Here is a 21,508-nt window from a genome sequence, read left to right as displayed (position 1 = left end):
AGTAGAAAGGAGAGAGGGAGGAAGAGAAATATAAATTGAGACACAAATATTAGTTGGTTGCCTCTCGCAGGCGCCCCCACGGGCTGGGGATGGAAACAGCCACCCAGGTACCTGCCCTTGATCGGGAATGGAACCCCCACCCTTCTCTGTGTGTGAGGGTGCGCTAACCACTGAGATCACCAGCCAGGCCTCCCTTCCTTCGATAAATGTTTGTACTATTTAACTTTTTTTTGTTAATCCTCACCTAAGGATCTTTTCCCATTGATGTTTAGAGAGAGTGGAAAGAAGGGGGAGAGACAGAGAGAGGGAAACATAGATGTGAGAGACACACAGATTCGTTTCCTTCCACAGAGGCCACAGATTGACCCTGCAACTGAGGTACATGGCCTTGTTCAGAGTCCAACCTTGGACCCACAGTCTACGGGCTGACACTCTAGCTGCTGCGCCAAACCGACTAGGGCTAGATGTTTGGTCAGATACGTGCTCCCCCTCTAGGGACACATCAGAGAACACGACAGAAGATGCCTGTCCTCCAGGGGTCGCTGTGGGACAGATGGACAATAAATACACAAAAGGACCTTTCCTGGCTTGGTAAATGGTCTGAAGACAGAACAGGCTAACCATGGAGAGTGGTGTATGAGTTTCCTACGGCTGTTGTAATAACAGAATACCGCAAGCTCCGTATCTTACCACACAGCTAGTATCTTAGAGCCCTGGAGGTCAGAAGTCTGGTATGGATGGCAGTCATGGATCCTTCTGGAGGCTCCAGGGGAGAATCCATCTTCTTGACTCTTCCAGCTTCTAGAGTTCCTGCAATACTTGGCTTATGGCCCCATATCACTCTGACTTCTGTTTCTACTGTCACATCACTGTCTATCTCTCCCTCTACTCTCCTGCCTCCCTCTTTAAAAGTTTTTAAAATATGTTTTTTTATTGATTTTAGAGAGATAAAGGGATATAAAGAGAGAGAAATGATGAGCTGCCTCCTGCATGCCCCCTACTAGGGAGCAAACCTGAAACGGGCATGTACCCAGGCTGGGAATCAAACCAGTGACCTTTTGGTGAATGGCGATGCTCAACCAACTGAGCCACACCAGCCAGGGCTCCTGCCTGATCCTGGTTATTTTCTTGGGGCCCCAGGATAATAACTCCTTGATGTTCATTAACTTAGTGAAAGATCGTTAAACTTTAAATAAGGAGTCTCCTCATGATTCTTAATTTAATCATACCTGCAAAGCCCCTGTTGGCATGTGAGGTACCATATTCACAGATTCTGGGGGTTAAGATGTATTATCTGTGTGTGTGTGTGTGTGTGTGTGTGTGTGTGTGTGTGAGTTGGGGGGAAGGTATTATTCTGCCTACCACAGATGATGTGGTCAGGGAAGGCTTCTTGGAGGAGGTGACCTCTGAGATGAGCCCTAAGTGAGATCCACAAACAAACCCATGGATTGAGAAAATACTTCCAGGCCTGGCTGCTTTGTCCCCTCCTCAGAGAAATCTTCCCAAACAAACTGACGTCCCCTTTGTGTCCACTCACACTGGGGCTCACATCTTTTGAGACGATGGGTGAATCAAACCACTGAACTGCATAGCTCCCACCATCCCATCCCAGGCAGAACCCCTCCACTCCTCCCCCAGCTGCTCACGCTCCTCTCTTCCTCTCGTCCAGCCCTGACCCTCTCCACAGAGTGGCGACTCACTGTATGTGTGTCCTGCTCTGTTCCGTCCTCTCTAACTCCTCTCTGGGTCTGCTGGACAAAGGGAGGCAGAGTCTATGCTAGTAACAATGTCTCATTAAACAATAAATGATATGTCACATTCACAGTTTTGCAGTCAGAGGAGAGAGTACACCCCCATTTCACAGATTAGGAGATTCAGTGCCAGAGAGGCAAAGTCACTTGTCCGAGGTGCCCAGCAACTGGGCAGCAGCGACCCCAGGCCAGTCAGGTTCCACCCGCCTTGGAGTAGGTAGCAGTGAGGGGGAGGGGCCTGGAAAGCCCCTGCTACTGGCCCAGAGCCGCTGAGGCAGTGGCAGGGAGGCTCCAGTTGCTGGGCTGCCCATAGTCGGTGAGGTCCTGGGCAGCCACCTGGATGCAGTACCGGGCGTGGGGCCGCACAGCCCTGAGGGTGAAGGACGTGGCTTCGATGGGCCCCACCTGAGAGAGAAAGACGGTGGTCAGTGGGTGGCCAGGCTGGGAAGGCCATTGTCCAGCGGTCTGTGTGCCTGAGCCTCAGTCCTCAGGGCTCCATCCTAAACCATTTGCCCTCACAGCGCCCCCCCCCCCCCCGCCAGTCTTTGGCTTGTGTGGTCCTGACCTGTGTGGGCTTCCTGCTGGTCCCAGAGCCAACTCGTTCAGGAGTCCTTCCTGGACCGCACCAAGGGATGGCCCAGTTTCGAGGGACGTCTCAGTGGTGAGATCCCTCACTCCCAGACCTCTCCCTTTCCCCCCCCACCTCCTCCTGGCTCTAAACCAGAGCTTCGACCATTGGCTTCAATGCCTTCCTCCCCAACCCCCAGTCCAGGGGTCCTCAAACTTTTTAAAGTGGGGGCCAGATCACGGTCCCTCAGAGAGCTGGAGGGCCGGACTATATGAACTACTAATTCCTACTGTAACACCTCGGCTGCGCTCACTGCCCAAAAAACCTGGCGGGCCGGATCAGACTCCTCTGCGGGCCGCATGTGGCCCGCGGGCCGTAGTTTGAAGACCCCTGCCCCAGTCCCACTGTATTGACCATGTTTTTTTTTTTTTTTTTTTTTTTTTTTTAATTTCTTTGTATCTTAGGATATTTTGGCATCTTAACATCTTGCTGGCCGGGAGCAGACTGCCCTTCTTGGGGTCAGCCAGTTGTTAGAGACGGCAAAGGAGCATCCCTTTCACATACAAACTAAACAATCAGAGTCTAAACCCCCACCCGCCCTTTTCTCTCATTTCCCCCCACAGGCCAGTATCCTCCTGCCCTACGTCACCCAGTGCCAGGTGCCGGCACCTGAGATCACCCATGCGGCCCAGAGCCCACAGGATTACCCACCTCGCCGGCCCCCAGCATTCACCCCACCCTGTCTCCTTTCCCGGGGAACCCCAGCAGGGCGCTGCCTTGGCTCACCACTCCCTCCTGCTCCAGCCTCCTGCCCCAGCTCCCTGCTCCACCCCCCTGCTCCCACCCCCTGCTCCACCCCCCTGCCCCAGCCCCCTGTTCCCGCCCCCTGTTCCCGCCCCCTGCCCCACCCCCTGCCCCAGCCCCCTGCTCCACCTCCCTGCTCCAGCCTCCTGCATCCTGATGTTGCCTGTAAAACGGCCCTGCGTGGCGCGGCACGTCCCCTTCTCTCAGGAAATGTAATCAGTTCTTCTCTCAATGGCCTTGGCCTCTCCTGTCCCCACGCAGGATTGAAGTCCCATGGGTACGAATGAGACACCCACTCAGGTCCGCCTTTCCTGCTTTCTCTCCTGTCCATCTTTTCTCTCCTGTCCCTGCTGCTCCACACTCTCCCTCCCTGACCTGACCCTCACCTCCTCCCATCTCACTCAATCCTCGGGAAGGTCCCGTTCCAGCCCCCACGCTCAGCTGCCCAGCCCCAGGTCTGCCTAGCTCCCTGCCCTGCCCTACCTGGGTTTCCCATAGCGGAGGCCATATGGTGCTGCAAGTCTTACATTTAGGTTGATGGTGGCACAACTTTATGAGCACACTCAAGGCCACTGGCTTAAGCACTTTAAAACAGTGAGTTTTCTGCCATGTGAGTTCGAGCTCAATTTTGAAACTGCAAAGACTTAAAAAATTTAAAAGCCAGTTCCTGGGCTACTTGCCACATTGGAATGGCTCAGCAGCCACCCATAGTTCATGGCACTGTCCTGAGAGCAGATGGAGAAGAATCCCCATCACCGGAGACTCCCACATCCACGGGGCTCGCTCCTCAGCCCAGGACACGGCCCTGCCCAGGACACACCGACCTGCGGATGCTCACAGGACACTGCCTTTAGTTTTTATTTTTTAAGAAGTTAAGACAACCCTAGCCAGTTTTGCTCAGTGGATAGAGCATCGGCCTGTGGACTGAAAGGTCCCAAGTTGGATTCCGGTCAAGGGCACATACCTTGGTTGCGGGCACATCCCCAGTGGGGGGTGTGCAAGAGGCAGCTGATTGATGTTTCTAACTCTCTATCCGTTTCCCTTCCTCTCTATGTAAAAATTCAATAAAATATATAAAGAAGAAGAAGAAGAAGAAGAAGAAGAAGAAGAAGAAGAAGAAGAAGGAGGAGGAGGAGGAGGAGGAGGAGAAGGAGGAGGAGGAGGAGGAGGAGGAGGAGGAGGAGGAGGAGGAGAAGGAGTTGAAGAAGTTGTTGTTAAAACAGCCCTGGTTGGTTGGAGAGTCATCCCATACACCAAAAGGTTGTGGGTCCCATTTCTGGTTAGGGCACATACCTAGGTTTCAGGCCATGTATGGGAGGCAACAGATCAGTGTTTCTCTCTCCCTCTCCCTTGCTCACTCTCTCTAAAATCAATTAAAAATTTTTTTTTAAAGTTAAAATAATATATGTTGTTTTCAATCAAGATGAAATTTACATAGCATAAAATTAACCATTCTAAAGTGGACAATTTACTATCCTTTAGTACATTCACAATGTTGTGCAACCAACACCTCTAATTCTAGAAAATTCCACCCCCCCAAAAAAAAAAACACACACACACCTGTTTTCATCAGCAGTCACTCCCCATCCTCCTCCTCAGCCCCTGACAACCATGAATCTACTTTCCATTCCTGGCTGTGCCTGCTCTGGACATTTCACATCAGTGGACATACACACCTTTTGTGCCTGGCTTCTCTCACTGAGCAGCATATTTCCAAGGGTCATCCACACTGTAGTGAGTGTCGGTGCTTTCCTGGCTGAGTCATACTCAGTGTGTGGGTGGGCCTACTTTGTGAACCCATTCACCCACTGATGGACATGGAGCTGTTTCCGCCTTTCGGTTATTGTGAATAGCGCTACTATGAAGGTTCTGTCTGAGTTCCTGATTTCAAGTCCTTTGGGCAGATATGCGGGAGCAGGAGTGGAGCTGGAGGCTGCCTTTATTTGATGGCCACAAGCAATCTCAAGCTACAGGGGAGGCCTCGGTGCACTTACACGTGCTGTTCTACCGGGAATCATCCTCCCCAGCTGCCTCTCATCCTCCTCACCTGGCGGAAGTGGGCAGCTCCATGACGCTTGTAGCGAATCCAGTACTTGAGTGAGAAGATCTCCGGGAAGGGCCAGGACCTGGGAGGTTCCCACTGCACCCACAGCCCCTGCCCGCGGAGGTGTCTCAGGTGCACGCCTTCTGGAGGGTCTGGTTTGACTGACAGACAAGCAGGAGACAGGGTCAGCAGGGGGCAGTTTCATGCATGCAAACAACCAACAAATACGGACTGAGGGTCTCCTGACTGTCCAGTGATGTTCTGGACACTGGGGACACAGCCGTGATCAGTACAGACACAACCCTTTTGGAGCTCAATCCACAGGACAGAAGGCAAGAGACAGAAGGAAATCTACTGATCATAAAGAGTAGGGAAAAGTTTGCACGGTGGCAGTACCGTAGCCAATGAGGTTTATCCGGGGCGTGATTATTACTAATTGGAAAAAAAAAAAAAAAAAAGGAGTAGGGGAGAAAGTTCAGGAGTGCAAGGAAGAAAGTGGCTTGCAACTTTTTTTTTTTTTTAATATATTTTATTGATTTTCCACAGAGAGGAAGGGGGAAAGATAGAGAGCTAGAAACATCGATGAGAGAAAAACATGGATCAGCTGCCTCCTACACACGCCCTACTGGGGATGTGCCCGCAACCAAGGTACATGCCCTTGATCAGAATCGAACCCGAGACCTTTCAGTCCCCAGGCTGACGCTCTATCCACTGAGCCAAACCCAGTTTCGGCAGGATGCAACTTTTTGAGACATAATTCGCATACCACAAAACTCACCCTTTCAAAGTGTACGGTTCAGTAGGTTTCAGTACATTCAGGATGTTGTAGGAACACCACTATTTAATCAGAACATTTTCATCACCCCCAAAAGAAATCCACATCCATTAGCAGCCATCCCTCCACCCCCATTAATGCTAGGGAGGAGCTGGGGCAGGTCATACAGGGCCCTGTGGGTCATAAGAGGACTTGGCATTTACCCCAAGGAAGGCGGGAGCTAGAGAGCTGTAGGCAGAGGGGCGAGACCTGACTAGGGTGCTCACAGCGCCCTCTGGTGGCTGATTCAGGGATGGCGCCCTCTGGTGGCTGCTGAAGGAAGAGGGTGGGAACCAGAAACTAGGGTGAGAGGACTGTGGTTCAGGTGGGCGGCAAAGAAGCCAGATCAGGCCCTAGCCAGTTTGGCCCAATGGATAAAGCATCGGCCTGTGGACTGAAGGATCCCAGGTTCGATTCTGATCAAGGACACATGCCCAGGTTTTGGGCTCGATCCCCAGAAGAGGGATTTAGAGGCAGCTGATCAATGATTCTCTCTTTGATGTTTTTCTCTCTCCCTCTCCCTTCCTCTCTGAAATCTATTTTTTTTTTTAAAGGAAAGAAACGGGCTCAGGGAGGCTCAGGAGGAGAGAGAAGTGGGCGGATCTTGATTAACTGTGAAGTGGAGGCAGGACTGTGTGAGGCAGAAGGTGGGGTACCTAGAGAGGCGGAAGAGCACAAATAAGCCAGTGACCCTCCTCGCCCCCCAGCCACGGCCCCCACTCACTGATGTGCTCTGGGATGAAGGTCACGAAGCTGCTGCTGCTGCTGCCTGAGGGGTGGACAGCTGTGATGTTCAGCATGTAGGGTACCATGGAGAACATGTGGACGTCTGGGATGGTGCAGCTGCTGGCTTCTGGTGTTGGCTGGAGGCAGGGCTGGCTCTCCCCGTGGGCGGCCACTCCAAGCCTGGTCACAGAGTGGGCACTGAGGGCCTCAGACTTCCTGCTGGCCCTGCCTGTGCCCAGACCCCAAGTAGGGACAGAAGGTGCGGAGCCCTGGTTCGGGGTCCTGCTCTTGTCTCTGTGACCCTGGGGGAGACACTCACTTGACATCAAGGATCCCACACATACTCAGGGTTTGGGGTGAAAACCACCCTAGATGCTCGGGTCCCAGATTCAACAGTCCAGCCTTAGAATTCCAACATTCTGAGGTCTACAGAGTCACGGACTCTGGAACCTGAAACGGTGAGATTCTGAGACGCCAGGATTTCAGGCTTCAGAGACTGGAGCTGAGTGCCATCCATAGAACTTTCTACAACACTCACAATGCCCTGTTGCTACCTTGTCCCATGCAGCAGTCACTAGCTGCCTGTGGGGTCAAGTGCTTGAAACACAGCTGACACGACTGAGTGGGACTTTTAAGTTTGGTGTACTTTATGTCATGTTTCCAGTTATCAGAAAACTTGGGGAAGTTGTTTGGAACAAGCTGGGTGCATGAATTTATAGCTTCAACTGCAAATTTTATGAAATCCAATCAGAGAGCAAGAATTTCTAATGAAAGTTTAGTATCTGAACTGAAACGCACCATATTCATAAAATACATGTGGAATTCTGAAGACTTTGTATAAAAAATGTAAAATATTAATTTTTAAAGTAATGATAACAATATTTTAGTTATTTCTATATTAACTTCTATTCTAAATTTGAATGTATCAATATATATTGTGTATAAGTATGTCCAATTACAGTATGCTCAATCATTAAATGAGACGTATTTGGAAATATAGATATTATTTACATAAAATATTAAAATTAATTTCACCCATTTCCTCTCACTTTTTAAATGTGGCTTCTAGAACATTTTAAACAACACCCCTGGCGTGAACTATGATTGCAGGAGGCACAGCTGTGCAGGCCGCGCTGCCCCAGCGTGCAGGGTTCCAGGCCAGCGCTGCCTGCAGGCCTGGCTGTGGCGCTCTGACCTGTACGTGGCAATGACGGACGCGGGCCTGGCGGAGTCTGCAGCAGGCGGCAGGGTCCAGAAGCAATCTACGGCAATCGGGTACCTAAAGGCCCGGCACCACACCCTGGACTGGGTGGGGGCTGCAGGGGTGAGGGAGGAGGGAGGAGCGTGAGCTTTCAAACCTCCCCACACGTACCCAGGGTTTGGGGTGAAAGCCACCCTAGAGGCGCAGGTCCCAGATTCTATAGGTTTCTGGAATGTCAACATTCCAGCCTTAGAATTCCCACAGTCTGAGAGGTCTACAGTCACAGACTGGAACCTGAAACAGTAAGATTCTGATTCTCTCCAGCTCTGAGACGCCAGGGTTGTGCAGCACACACACACACACACACACCCTCCCCAACACCCCCACCCCGTTCATCCCGCCTCCCTGGAGCGCTAACAGGCTGGTGGGATGAGTCCATGAATGAAAGACACTCAAGTCATCTCTCGCCCCTACAACCTGCAAAGGCAGGACTGTTGGCTCATTTTCCAGGGTTAACAAGCCACAGAGGAGCCCTCGGGAGTGGAGAATCCTGATGGGAGGGAGATATTTTGCTGTGTCCCCTCTTTGTTACAGATTTTTGGTTTTGTTAATCTTCACCAGAGGAGATATATATATATATATATATATATATATATATATATATATTTATTTATTTATTTATTTTTTTATTTTTTTTTTAGAGAGAGAGTGGAAGGGAGGGAGAGAGACAGAGAGAGAAGCACCGATGTGAGAGAGACACATCAATTGGCTGCCTCCCCAATGTGTCCCAACTAGGGCCAGGGATTGAGCTTGCAACCGAGGTACGTGCCCCTTGACTGGAATCCAACCTGGGACCTTCAGCCCGAAGGCCGATGCTCTACCCACTGAGATAAACTGGCCAGGCTACAGTTTTGTTTTGAAGCACATGAAATGAATGCATGCAGTTAACCCCCACCCTTTCTCCTTCTCCCCCCCCCCCCCCCCCCCGCCTCCATCCCTCCTCCCTCCTGGCTGTGGCTGCCAGGACCTGGTGTCACTTTGGAGTAGGATTCATCTCCATGCCTCACTTTCCCATCTGTGGAATGTGATGGTAATCCCCTCCCACCCCACTCCAGAATGTTCCACAGCGAAGTCCAGTCCACAGACTGGCCCTGGTCCCCCAACCCCCGGGGGCCCTACATACCTTCACTCCCACTACAGGGCGAGCAGCCAGCCCAGAGGACAAGGGCCAGGAGAAGTCGCGGGGCCATGACTCCCGGGCTCCTTGCAGAAGCTGGGGCACGGGGCACCTTGGGGAGCAGGCGCTCAGACCCTGCCAAGGCCCCCTCCCTTTCTCTGGGTTGGACGCACAGGCAGGTTTGTGGGGCTGTGAGGAGTCAAGCAGGGGCAGCAGATCCGCCGGTCCCTGTACTGGCCACCCTGGGACGAGGGTGCGGAAGGCTCTGAGGGTGGGGGCAGGGGAAGAGGCCACAAAAGGGAGAAGTGGAGACCCCGTGGCCTTTCCCAGCACAGTCAGTCCTTCCTTCCGGCTGCAGTGAGGAGGGGCTGGGGAAACCCCAGAGGGGAGTTCGCATGGAGAAAGGCCGAGACAGGGGCAGGAGGGAGACTCAGAGGAGAGAAGAGAGGGGGTGGAGACTGAGAGGAGAGAGGGGGTAGGAGACTGAGAGGAGAGGAGAGGAGAGGAGAGGAGAGGAGAGGAGAGGAAAGGAGAGGAGAGGAGAGGAGAGGAGAGGAGAGGAGAGGAGAGGAGAGGGGAAGGGAGGGGAGGGGAGGGGAGGGGAGGGGAGACTTAGAGGAGGAGAAGAGAGGAGAGGGGAGGGGAGGGGAGGGGAGGGGAAGGGAAGGGAGAGAGGGGAGGGGAGACTCAGAGGAGAGGAGAGAGGGGGTGGGAGACTCAGAGGAGAGAGGGGGTAGGAGACTGAGAGGAGAGGAGAGGAGAGGAGAGGAGAGGAGAGGGGAGGGGAGGAGAGGAGAGGAGAGGAGAGGAGAGGGAAGGGGAGGAGAGGAGAGGGGAGAGACAGAGATGGAGTTAGACACACACAGTTAAGAGAGGAGACAGAGAAATAGAGACAGGGAGAGAGAAAGGAGCTAGACAGAGACAAGAGAGACAGAGATGGAGATAGGGAGAGATAAAAGAGATAGAGGAAGAGAGAAGGGTCAGGAGACGGAGAGATTGACACACAAAGGTCTCGGAAAAAAGAAGGCAGGGACAGGAGAGACCCAGCATCTCCACAGGAGATGCCCTTTCACGCATGGCCCACAGGGACTGCGTCCCCACCCTCACCGGCCACTCCACCCCCAGGCCAGAGAGAGACAGGCCTGGGCAGCCCCTCCCCACGGACATTCTCCTGGCCGCTGAAGCCTTGGACACGGTGCTCCCCGGGGAGCGAGGAAACCCCCGGGGGCAGGCTGGACATGGGGGTTCACAGTCTTAGTCACCTGCTCCCTGAGCTGGAAAGGGCCGAGAACCACCGGGGGATTTCAGGGAAGTTGCCGGAGGGGGGGGGCGGGGGGGGCTCCCTCCCAGGGGCTGGGCAAAGGGTAAGGAAAGTGAGGTCAGTGCAGGCGTGGCCTCTGTCTTCCCTCGGAGATTCTGTTCATGTGAACTTTTTGGCATCCATTCCATTTTGACTTTTTGAAATTTTGCAGTAACACAGTGTTCGTCACGGGGACTGAGGTTGGGGTGCGGGAGGGGGTGCCTCCCACTCCCCACCCTAACCCGGGCCACCCTCTCCCCTGCCCGAAGTGGGAGCCCAGCAATCAGGCCGCACGCCGCCCTGGGCTCCGTGAGCTTTATTCCGGGGGTGGAGTCTGGCGAAGACAGGGCGTGAGCGAGGGAACTCGCAGAGTCTCCGATGGCAGGTGCAGGGGCAGGGGCAGGGCCTGAGACGTGGACACCAGGGACAGCCGGGCCGGGGCCGGCTCATCTCCGAGCCCGGAAGGTCAGTGTGAGCCCCACCGCGCCCCGGGCAGGCCCGAGCAAGCAGGGCCCGCGTCCCGAGGCTTAGCGTCCCTGAGCCTGGAGTCTCTGCATCTGCAGGATCTGGCTCAGAATCCGCTGCACATCTTCGTCCATCTGGCCCTGGGGTGGGGGGGACAGAGGAGAGCCTGGGCGCCCTGCCACTGAGGGCCGGCGGGCAGCCGGGGGCGGCCACAGCCCGGCGGACTCACCTGGATGGCGTGCAGGAGGTGGCTGCGGTACAGGGCCACCACCGCGCTGTGCTCCCGGGCAGCTTCCTGCGGGCGGGCGGAGGGGCGCTCAGAAAAGCAGGACAGCCCCGAGGTGCCAAGTGCCCCCTTCGTACCCTGAGCCCCCGTGGTGATGGCATGGCCCAGTAAGACAGTGCCAGTTGACAAAATATTGCAACATTTCCTCCCAGGCCTGGCACATGTGCCCCGGCTCCTGCGTGCCCCCAGCCCTCTCCCGGGTGTCTGTGTGCCCGGTGGGCTCTCACCTCCAGCTGCCCCTGCAGGGCCTCCACCTGGCCGCGCAGGGCCTCCACCTGGGAGCTGCCGGGCACTGCTGGCTGGTCCTTCAGCGCCTCCTTCAGACTGAAGACCTCCTTGGAGAGCTCTGTGATCTGGGGTGGGGTGGGGTGGGAGGGGTCAGGGGTCACCCTGGTGACCCTGAGCTCAGGGCTGGGGGCAGCAGGGGTAAGAGAGGTGGGACAGGCTTGCGAGGGAAGGCCACATCCTAGAGGCTAGCAAACTCTGGCCCTCAGGCTAAGAATGGTTTCCAGAGTTTTAAATGCCCGGGGGATTAGAAGTCAAAAAGAGAATGTGACGCGTGAAAATTAGATAAAATTCACACTCCCGTGTTCATACACAAATTTGTGTGGATGCACAGCCACGCCCTTTCGTATGAGGTCGCCTCTGGCTTCTTCTGCAATGGCAGACCTGAGCCAGAAACACTGCCCACCGGGTCCTTTACAGTGAACGTCTGTGGCTCCTGTCACATCCCCTGTGGGAGTCTGGGAAGGAAGCTGGTGGGACAGGGGCGGGAAGCGGTGTGGCTGTCAGGCAGCCCTGGGCTGGGCCCCTCTCTGTCCCTTTCTCAAAGGAGATCTTGGGAAGATGACTCAACCCCTCTGAGCCCAGTTTCCCCCGCTGTACAGAGAACCATGGTTCCCACCAGCTAACTGATTCTGAACAGTGACTAAGTGTGAACTGCTGAGCAAAGAGCAGGCACTCGATAATGCCAAACTCCATTATTATTCCTGCGGAGAAGAGGCTCTCATCAGAGGCCATGCTGCCCCCAGAGGACACCGAGGGCCTCTCCTGCAATGGAAATGTCCGCAGAGCTCCTGGCATCAAGTGGGTGAGGCCAGGGATGCTGCTCAACAGCCCACAGTGCCCAAGACACGCCCCACAGAGAGTGACCTGCCCTGCATGCCACGAGCATGACTTGCACTTTCATGCTGAGAAAGAGAAACTCTGATACAAACAAAGCATAATCTCTACCACAACTTTATCTTCATTTTACAGATGTGAAAACGGGCTCAGAGAGGTCAAGGGACTTATCCAAGGTCACACAGCAAGACGTATCTGGATGACTCTTTGCACTAAAGCCCTTGGGCTCTGAGGGTCACATTCACTATCCAGTGACATGCTGTGTCACTTTGAGCCATTCGCTTTGCCTCTCAGAGCCTCAGTTTGCTCAGCTGGAAGATGAAGGTAAAAATGCTTTCTGGCTCTTAGTTGTGAGATTAAAAGTGACATGTGAAAATCATCTGAGTAACAGCCAGAGGTCTCAGATATCGTTATTCTTACTATTTAAGAGAAGAACTTGGGAACTTGGGTTTGAGCCTGGAAGAACCATTGCATAGATGTGTGACCCTGGGCAAGTGGCTTCATCTCTGTGCCTCAGCTTCCTCAAATGGGATAATAAAAAGAGCAATCTTACTGGAACTTAATGTGAGGATTAAACGCATTGATCCAGCCCTGGCTGGTTTGGCTAAGTGGATAGAGTGTTGGCCTATGGACTGAGGGGTCCCGGGTTCGATTCCGGCCAAGGGCACATGCCTGGGTTGTGGGCTTGATCCCCCAGTAGGGGGTGTGCAGGAGGCAGCCAATCAATGATTCTCTCTCATCATTGATGTTTCTATCTCTCCCTCTTCCTTCCTCTCTGAAATTAATAAAATATTTTTAAAACTAATAAATAAATGCATTGATCCATATTGAATGCACAGCACAGGCCCCGACATGCAATAAGCACCCAATAAAGGTTACTGTTGGGGTCTATTAATAATTAATGTCATTTTAAAACATTCGTTTAAAATCTTGCTTGGCGTTGACTTGTATTGACATAACCTTCAAACACGTGGTATCTACAGAACGTGTGAAGTGCAATTAACAAGTTTTGCTTGAAAAAGTTTGTGTTTGGTTTGTTTTTTGTTGCAAAACTAGGGCTAAGAAGATGACGGATGAAGAGCATATTCGGCACTGCATGCTTTACGAGTTCCAATTAGGAAGAAAAGCAAGTGAGGCTGCAAAAAACATCTGTAGTGCTCTTGGTCAAGATGCAGTTAGTGCCAGAAGATGCCAGCGTTGGTTTGAGAAATTTCGCGAGGGAAATTTTTTGTTAGATGACAAGAGCGGTTGAGGCCGTGTGTCCAATTTTGATCAAGAAGCTCTTCAAGCTCTTTTGGTGCAAAATCCTCAAATTACCCAACAAGAGCTTGCGACAACTTTAAATTGTTCACAAAAAACAATTTCCAATCAATTGCGTGCACTTGGCAAAGTCCAAAAGTTTGGAAAATGGGTTCCTCATGAGTTGACCGACAACAACCGTAATCAAAGAGTCACAATTTGCAGTTTGCTCCTCTCTCGTCAAAACCGTTTGCCGTTTTTAGAGCAAATTGTTACCGGAGATGAAGAATGGGTGCTGTATGTTAATTTGAAAAGGCGGCCTCAATGGTTGGACAAAAATGAGGCTCCGCAGCCCACGCCAAAACCTGACTTGCATGCGAAAAAAGTGATGTTGTGTGTTTGGTGGAATTTTAAAGGAATTCTTCATTATGAACTTTTACCATCTAACCAAACCATTACAAGTGCAGTGTATAGTGCCCAATTGGAAAGGTTAGCCCAAGCTTTAAGAGAAAAAGAACCCGCGCTGATTAATCGGAAGGGCGTAATTCTTCACCACGATAACTCACGACCGCATACTGCAAGAATCACTGCTGAAAAACTGCGCCAGTTGGAATGGGAAGTTCTCCCTCAACCTGCATATTCTCCTGATATTGCCCCTTCCGATTACCATTTGTTTCGTTCTTTGCAAAACTTTCTTCTTGGAAAAAAATTTAATTAATGAAGAATGCCTCAAAAATGCATTGACCGAATTTTTCGCATCAAAATCACAAGAATTTTACAACAGAGGGATTAAAATGCTTCCTGAGCGTTGGGCACAAGTAGTAGAAAACAACGGCAACTATATTGTTGATTAAATTTTGTTGTATTGTTTAAATAAATTCGATTTAAAAAAGTATTAGAAAACGACATTAATTGTTACTAGACCTAATAGTAATTAGTAATTGGAACAGTAGCCTATGTGTCTGAGTTGTCCCCTTCCTTCTCTGTCTCAGCCTCCTTTCTGGAAAATGGGCTCATTTCCTAGAACCCTTTCAGCTGTGACATTCTTTTTTTATTTTTTATTTTTATTTTTTATTGATTTTTTTACAGAGAGGAAGGGAGAGAGAGAGAGAGCTAGAAACGTCGATGAGAGAGAAACATCAACCAGTTGCCTCTTGCACACCCCCTTCCGGGGATGTGTCTGCAACCAAGGTACATGCCCTTGACCGGAATCGAACCTGGGACCTTTCAGTCCACAGACCGACGCTCTACCACTGAGCCAAACCGGTTTCGGCTCAGCTGGGACATTCTTAGATTCCCCCAATCTCTGTGAAGTGGGGACCTTCAACTGAGTATAGGAACAGGAGACCCACCTTCTTGTCCTTCTCTTTGGCCCTATCCAGGGCCTCCTGGGCGCGGCTCTGGGCCTGGCGTGCCTTCTCAGCCTCCGTGCGCAGCCCACGCAGCTGCTGCTCTGCCGTGGCCAGCTGGGCCTCCGCTGCGTGTCGCTCACTCTTCATGAATAGGGCCTCACGCTGCACCTGTGGCCCAAGCCCACGTGTGACCCTGAGGACACTTGGACCACAAAGATCCTGAACCCCAGACTTCCTCTGACCCTCTATCTTGTCCTGAGGACATTCAAGCCCATTTTGAGCTTGAGGAGTTTGATTCAGGGAAGTTCCGAATTCCACAGGGCATTATAAACATCCTGACCCTGCCAAAGACCTCTGGCCTGCTAGCTGTGTGGCCTCAGACAAGGGACTTAACCTCCCTGTGCCTCAGACTCCTCATATGTAAAATGAGGATGAGAATAGCTCCCCACTTCACAGGGTGTGTGAGGATAAAATGAGCAAGTACATGGAATCCAGTTAGAACTGTGACTGACACACTGTAGGTGCTTTATTCCGGTTGGTGATATTATTATTACCACTAATGTTCTTTTCTCTGCTAGTGGTTGAAGGTTTGGGGATTTCTTACAAAATGAAAGAAAACCAGAAGAATCTGGACGAAAAGCAAATAGGTGTTCAAAAGTTGATGGCTGCATTTTCACAAAAATATCAAGACCAGAGCAATGTGAGCTTTGCAAAAATCGATCCTAGAGGGAACATAGATCTTATAGAAATAACAGCTCCAGGGAAGAGTGGATAATAACTAGATGTTTCAATTAGTATAGATTGGCACACATTAACTATTTAAATAAATCCTAAACTGATTGATAAATCAAATCAGACTTGTAAAATTTATCCAAAAAAGGAAATGGCCAAAACCAGTTTGGCTCAGTGGTAGAGCGTCGGTCTATGGACTAAAAGGTCCCAGGTTCGATTCCGGTCAAGGGCATGTACATTGGTTGCGGGCACATCCCTGGCAGGGAGTGTGCAGGAGGCAGCTGGTCGATGTTTCTCTCTCATCGACATTTCTAGCTCTCTATCCCTCTCCTTCCTCTCTGTGGAAAATCAATAAAAAAATATATTTAAAAAACAAACAAACAAACAAACAAAACAAACAAAAAAGAAATGATAGTTAGGAAGGTAAAGTTGCAGACACCCATGAAGATGGTCATACTTAAGTTTGACTGTGATCAAGGGTTTAACTAGTGTAAAAGAGGGTTACCTTCCCGGCTGGTGTGGCTCAGCCATTGAGCATTGTCCCATGCACCAAGAGGTCACGGGTTCAATTCCTGGTCAGGGCACATGTCCAGGTTGCAGGCTCAATCCCCGGAGGGGCCGTGCAGGAGGCAGCTGACCAACCGATGTTTCTCTCTCATCAATGTTTCTATCTCTCTATCCCTCTCCCTTTCTCTCTCTCTAAACAATAAAGGGGAAAAAATTTTAAAAAGAGGGTGTTCACCCTGGCCGGTTTGCCTTAGTGGATAGAGTGTCAGCTTGTGGATGAGGGGCCCCAGGTTAATTCCAGTCAAGGGCACCTGCCCAGGATGCAGGCTTGATCCCCAGTAGGGGGCGTGCAAGAGGCAGCCAATCAATGATTCTCAACATTGATGTTTCTATCTCTCCCTCTTCCTTCCTCTGAAATCAATAAATATATATATATTTAAAAAACAGGTTGTTCTTGGAGAAAGGATAATTCTGGCTGTCATTTATAAATTGCTTGTACCATCACTGTCCTAAGTAGCTAACATAAGTTAAGCCACTTAATTTTCATGCAAGGACTAAGAATTATCTCCATTATATGGGTGAGTTAACAGAAGCTCAGAGAGGAAAATGATTTCCTGACAAGTAATGAGTGTAGCTTCTTATTTACATATTTATTATAACAGTTCCCAGTTTTGTTTGTTTTTGTTGTTGTTGTTTTAAATATATTTTTATTGATTTTACACAAAGAGGAATTAAGAGGGACAGAGACTTAGAAACGTCGATGAGAGAGAAACATCCACCAGCTGCCTCTTGCACACCCCCATTGGGGATGTGCCCGCAACCAAGGTACTTGCCCTTGACCGGAATGGAACCCAGGACCTTTCAGTCTGCAGGCTGACACTCTATCCACTGAGCCAAACCGGTCCTGGCAACTCCCAGTTTTGTTTAAGAAAAAAAATGGAGTCCACCATCAGGAACCAAATAAATTAACAAACAAAAAACTCAGCATAAAAATATACTGGATTCAAAATTAGATTAAAAAAAAAAAATCCTGATGCATGAGGTCCTCTCCCAGAAGGGGTTGAAGCATAAAAATGATCATAAGATAAAATGACAATCTCAAAAGAGCCAGTGGGAGAGAAAAAACAGAGTCATCTTGATCAGCAGAGAAAATGGACATTTGGTAAAAACATCAGGGTAAAACCCCCAACTCACTGCATGCAAAAACAATGAGTAAACACTGATCCCCACCTCACACCATACACACAATTAGAGCCAAAGCATAAACAAGATCGTGAAACAAAAACAACAAAGATGCTGGCAGAAAAATGTATGAGTATTTCTCCATGACTTTGGGATACAAGCTGATTTTATTAAAAGAATACAAAAAGTGCTAACCATTAAAAAAAAAAAGAAAAGAAAAAAAAAGATAGGGTCGAAACAGCCAAAAGGATTTAAAGGAGAAAACACGAACAAAACAAAAGAATAGAAAAGGAAAAGAAAGAAGAAGAAAAGGCAAACTGAAATATCCAGGTCAGAATAGCCACAGGGTCAAAGGTCGACCTAGAAACACTGGCGGGGGCTAGTGTCTATGGGACTGAAATCTATGGGATTGGAACATGCTTTGGCTGCGGGGTCAAAACAGGCGGCCAAGTGGCTGCGAGGTGTGCTGGAGGGGGCTCGGCCGTGCTCACCTGGAAGACCTCTGCGCTGGTCTTTTCGTGGCGGCGTCCTAGCTCCTCCAGCTGCCCCTCCAGCCGGGCCACGTCGGCCTGAAGGGCACCCACTATGCGCTCGTGCTCCAAGCGGGCCACACTGCCCACACGCTCCCGCTCTAGCTCTGCCCGCAGCCGGGCAGCCTCCTTGCCCGTGGCCACCACCTCCTGCTCCAGGCTGGCCGCCCGGCCCCGCAGCTCGAGGGCCTCCTCCTGCAGCCGGTGATGCTCCGAGGCTGGCACCGCCGACTGGCGGAGCGCCTCGGAGGCCTCGTGCAGCTCTGCCAGGCCCCGCCGAGCCTCCTCGCAGGCCTCGGCCAGCTCAGCGGCCCGGGCCTCTGCTGCTTCCCGAGCCTGGCTCAGCTCCGCGGCGGCCGTCCGCTGCTTTTCCTCCGCGGCCGTGGAAGTGGCCAGCTGCTCCCGTAGCACCTCCAGCTCCCGCATTTGCTCCAGCCTCACCTCCTCCCGCTGGGCCAGCTCTGCCCGCAGGCCCCGAGCCTCCTCCTCGGCCAGCAGCCTGGCCGCTCGGGCCTCATCCAGCCAGGCCAAGGTGGCCTCCAGCTCCCGGAGGCGGGAGTCCCGGTCTCGGAGGTCCTCCCGGGCCTGCTCCAGGGCCGCCCGCAGTTGGACCATGTCACCACCACCAGCCTCACACACCCGCTCCGGCAGCCGGTCAGCCTCGCCCTCTGTGGCCTCCAACTTGCCACGGGCTGCCTCCAGCTCGGTGGCTGCCTCCCGCTCCCGCTGCCAGAGTGCCTCCTCCAAGCCTCGAATCCTAGTCTCCAATTCGTTTTGCAGCTTTTCCGAGGCCTCGGCAGCACCAGGGTGTAGCACGGGGCCAGAGGAGACACTAGGGGGGGTGGCCTCCACTCCCGTGGCCTCCGCATTTGTGGTCTCTGTGCCTCTGAGCTCTCCCTCCACTTCACTCCCTCCACTGGCCTTCATTCCTGGTTCCTCTACTCTCAGAGTTGTGGCCTCTGCTCCCGCGGCCTGCGTTTCCCGGTCTCCTCCTCCTCCTGGAGCTTTCGTTTCTGTGACCTCGGTCCCTGTGGCCTTTGTTTCCAAAGCCTCGGCTCCCGCACCCTCTGTTTCCACGGCCTGACTGTCCCTGGCTTTAGTTTCCATGACCTCGGTCCCTGTGGATGCTGCTTCCGAAGTCCTGGCTTCCGAGGTTCCGACTTCTGCAGCCCCATCATCTGTGGTCTCCGCTCCATTAACTTTTGTTTCGGGAGCCACGGTGCCATCAGTCTCCATTTCTGTTGGACCATTCTGGGTGGTCTTGGCTCCTGTGTCCTTGCGTTCCCCAGGGGCTGCCTTCTCTTCTCTGGGGCTCCCCTGTACGTCCTGCTGCTCCAGCACCCGCACGGCCTCGGCATGCTGCCTGCGCAGCTGGTCAAACTCAGCCCGGAGAGAGTCATAGAGGGCCAGGGGGACGACCTCGGCGGACCCGTGTGCCTCCATTTCATCCTTCTCAAAGTTCTCCAGGACCTGGAGGTGGGAGTGGGGGTGAGAGGGGGCCAGTGGCAGCTGAAGCGGCCGTGGGGGCACAAGGCAGTCTTGCCACCTTCCCTGCCCCTGGGCTCAGCCACGTGCCCACCCCAAGCCCCGCAGGTCTGTCCCAGCCACAGCCACTCTACCAGGCCTTGGTTTCCCCACCTGGACCTTCTCCATCAGCTCCTGGTTCTGTCTGGTGAGGGTGGCCACCTGTTCCTGCAGCGAGGCCAACAGCTCCTGGGCTGACGGGCTCAGCTGCTTGGAGAGCAATGTCTCGGCCCCTGGCAGCGTCACAGAGTCAGACCCTGGGGTCCCGAACCACAGGGGATGGAAGCTGGGGTCTAGAGCAGGGCTTTGGGGCCCCCCGGGGCATGTGAAATAAATAACAACCGAGGGCCAACCTTCCCTTCAGCTTCAAACTCTCTCCAAGCCTGTGGGCAGAAGCTCCGCCTCCTGGGACCCAGGGACCAGGTGGGGGGGTGCATGGGGGAAGGACAAGGGGGGCTCACCTGGGAAGTCGGGCAGCTCACCCTCCTCATCCTGCAGGGTGGCCACGTCATAGCTGGTGTTCTCCCGCTCATTCTGAAAGGGGGCCCAGTGTCTGTCTTGGGGTCCTTCCCTCCCACCCCAAGGAACCCCCGGGAATCTGGAGTGGACAGAAATGTTCATGGGTTTGTTTGACCATACAAGCATCATAATGTTGTGTTTGGCCCACAAGTATAGAGTGCCTACTGCGTGCCCAGGACTCTGCTGGCCTCCCAGAACATTAGTCAATGGCCCGATCGCTGACCAAGTGTGTGACCATAACCCCAATGACTGGGGTTGTATGTGCAGCCTGGACACCCGGGACTGGGAGGGGGGCAGCGAGTCCATCCTGTAAGGGTGTGAGGTTGTGGGTCTGCAGTGAGCATGTGCGTGTGTGTGTGTGCGCGCGCGCACGCGCGCGCGTTTAACCTCTAGGCAGTGGCCCTTGCCTCTCCTGTGTGAGTTCCTGTGATAGACTGATTCTGCACTTGTGTTTTAGTCTGTTGTGCGTGTGTGCTTGCATTTGAATATGTATATGAATATGTTTGTATAATTAAGTATTTTGAGAAATGTGTGTTTATATGTATTTGGGGTGGTGTCATCTGCATATGTGATTAAATGAGAGGGTTTGCTGTATGCACATATTTGTGATGTGTGCATGATTGTGCCTTCATGGATTTGTTTGTTGTCTGTTTGCCTATTATATGTGTAAGATCACATGTATAGGAGCATGGCTGTCCATCTCTGTGTGTGCGTGATTGTGTGTTTTGGGAAGTGTCCTTTATGTGTATGAGATTGTGTTTGTATGTTTGTTGTGTGTGTTTCATGTGTGTGAGACTGTAATTGGTGTGGTTGCTATGCAACTGATGAAGAGAGGCCCCGCCCACCTCCAGCAGGGACAGCCGGCTCTGCAAACTCTCCACCTCCCGTCCCAGACTCTCCTTCTCCTCCTGCTTCTCTGCCAACAGCTGCTGAAGCTCTTGCACCTGGAGGAACGTGGTGGCGGCTCAGCCGGTCTCCAGGAGGAAACACTGGGCAGCTGGTGGCTGGCTCTCCCCGACCTTCCCCCTACCTGTCTCTCCAGGCTGTGCAGGGAGCTGGCCTCCGCCTCGGGCAGCTTAGGGAGGAAGTGAGGACAGGACTTGGATCCGGGCGGGGGCATCCCCGGCCCACCGTCTGCTTAGTAGCCCTCCGTCCCAACCACAGACAGCTGCTGTGCACCTACCGCACGCCCAGCACTGTTCTACCCGCTCACTCACTACTAAGTACTTCCTGAGTGCCTCCTTGTGCCAGACCCCGTTTTTGGCCACTAATTCATTCACTCACTCACCCATTCAGTATCTGTCCATCCTATAAATATTTACCAAGCATCTACTGTGAGCCAGGCACCATTAACTATGCCTTCCTTCGTGAGCTTACCAGCGAATAGGTAAACATGAATCAAATATATAGTAAGTCCAATAACAGTAAGTGCTTTATATAAAAATAAAGGGAGCCGAAACTGGTTTGGCTCAGTGGATAGAGCTTCAGCCTGTGGACTGAAGGGTCCCAAGTTCAATTCTGGTCAAGAGCATGTACCTTGGTTGCAGGCACATCCCCAGTAGGAGGTGTGTAGGAGGCAGCTGATTGATGTTTCTCTCTCATTGGTGTTTCTAGCTCTCTATCCCTCTCCCTTCCTCTCTGTAAAAAAATCAATAAAATATATTA

At 52.2% G+C, this 21,508-nt stretch overlaps 2 protein-coding genes across 8 annotated transcripts in view; both read right to left on the bottom strand.

Moving 5' to 3' along the window:
• Positions 1-1,331: 1,331 nt before the first annotated feature.
• On the bottom strand, positions 1,332-9,534 carry EBI3 (Epstein-Barr virus induced 3). Of its 2 annotated transcripts, XM_036459965.2 has the most exons (5): positions 9,092-9,534; positions 7,903-8,023; positions 6,706-6,887; positions 5,171-5,328; positions 1,332-2,156 (listed from the first exon to the last, which is right to left on the bottom strand). In XM_036459965.2, exons 1-5 carry the CDS (start codon positions 9,156-9,158, stop codon positions 2,004-2,006), a joined length of 681 nt encoding a protein of 226 aa, XP_036315858.1. In that variant the 5' UTR covers positions 9,159-9,534; the 3' UTR covers positions 1,332-2,003. The 2 variants fall into 2 exon arrangements, with proteins under 2 accessions (XP_036315858.1, XP_036315857.1); XM_036459964.2 differs by lacking the exon at positions 9,092-9,534 and having other exon boundaries at positions 7,903-8,251.
• Positions 9,535-10,686: 1,152 nt separating this feature from the next.
• ANKRD24 (ankyrin repeat domain 24) overlaps positions 10,687-21,508 on the bottom strand; it is a 33,373-nt gene continuing 22,551 nt past the window's right edge. For 5 of the 6 annotated variants that reach the window (XM_045589074.1, XM_045589073.1, XM_045589076.1 and 2 more), the window contains 9 exons: positions 20,874-20,918; positions 20,689-20,787; positions 19,786-19,858; positions 19,439-19,557; positions 17,762-19,270; positions 14,850-15,017; positions 11,364-11,489; positions 11,080-11,145; positions 10,687-10,990 (listed from right to left, as the gene is read on the bottom strand). In XM_045589074.1, coding sequence (XP_045445030.1) covers positions 10,913-10,990; positions 11,080-11,145; positions 11,364-11,489; positions 14,850-15,017; positions 17,762-19,270; positions 19,439-19,557; positions 19,786-19,858; positions 20,689-20,787; positions 20,874-20,918 — 2,283 coding nt within the window. In that variant the 3' untranslated portion in view covers positions 10,687-10,912. Of the gene's footprint in view, positions 11,017-11,079; positions 11,146-11,363; positions 11,490-14,849; positions 15,018-17,761; positions 19,271-19,438; positions 19,558-19,785; positions 19,859-20,688; positions 20,788-20,873; positions 20,919-21,508 lie in introns of all 6 variants that reach the window. The other variant, XM_045589075.1, reaches the window with a different exon arrangement.

Source organism: Pipistrellus kuhlii, unplaced genomic scaffold, assembly GCF_014108245.1.
Source record: "Pipistrellus kuhlii isolate mPipKuh1 unplaced genomic scaffold, mPipKuh1.p scaffold_m20_p_30, whole genome shotgun sequence".
NCBI lineage: Eukaryota > Metazoa > Chordata > Mammalia > Chiroptera > Vespertilionidae > Pipistrellus > Pipistrellus kuhlii.
Note: the sequence above shows the minus strand (reverse complement) of the source record. Positions and strands in the feature narration are given on the sequence as shown.

Coding starts and splice junctions, on each gene's coding strand:
- EBI3 (XM_036459964.2), bottom strand. CDS start 8,150: ATGTTGACATTCCAGAAACCTATAGAATCTGGGACCTGCGCCTCTAGG. Junction 6,888..7,902: donor TCCGTCATTGCCACGTACAG/GTCAGAGCGCCA, acceptor CTCTGTGACCAG/GCTTGGAGTGGCCGCCCACG. Junction 5,329..6,705: donor CTTCATCCCAGAGCACATCA/GTGAGTGGGGGC, acceptor CTTGTCTGTCAG/TCAAACCAGACCCTCCAGAA.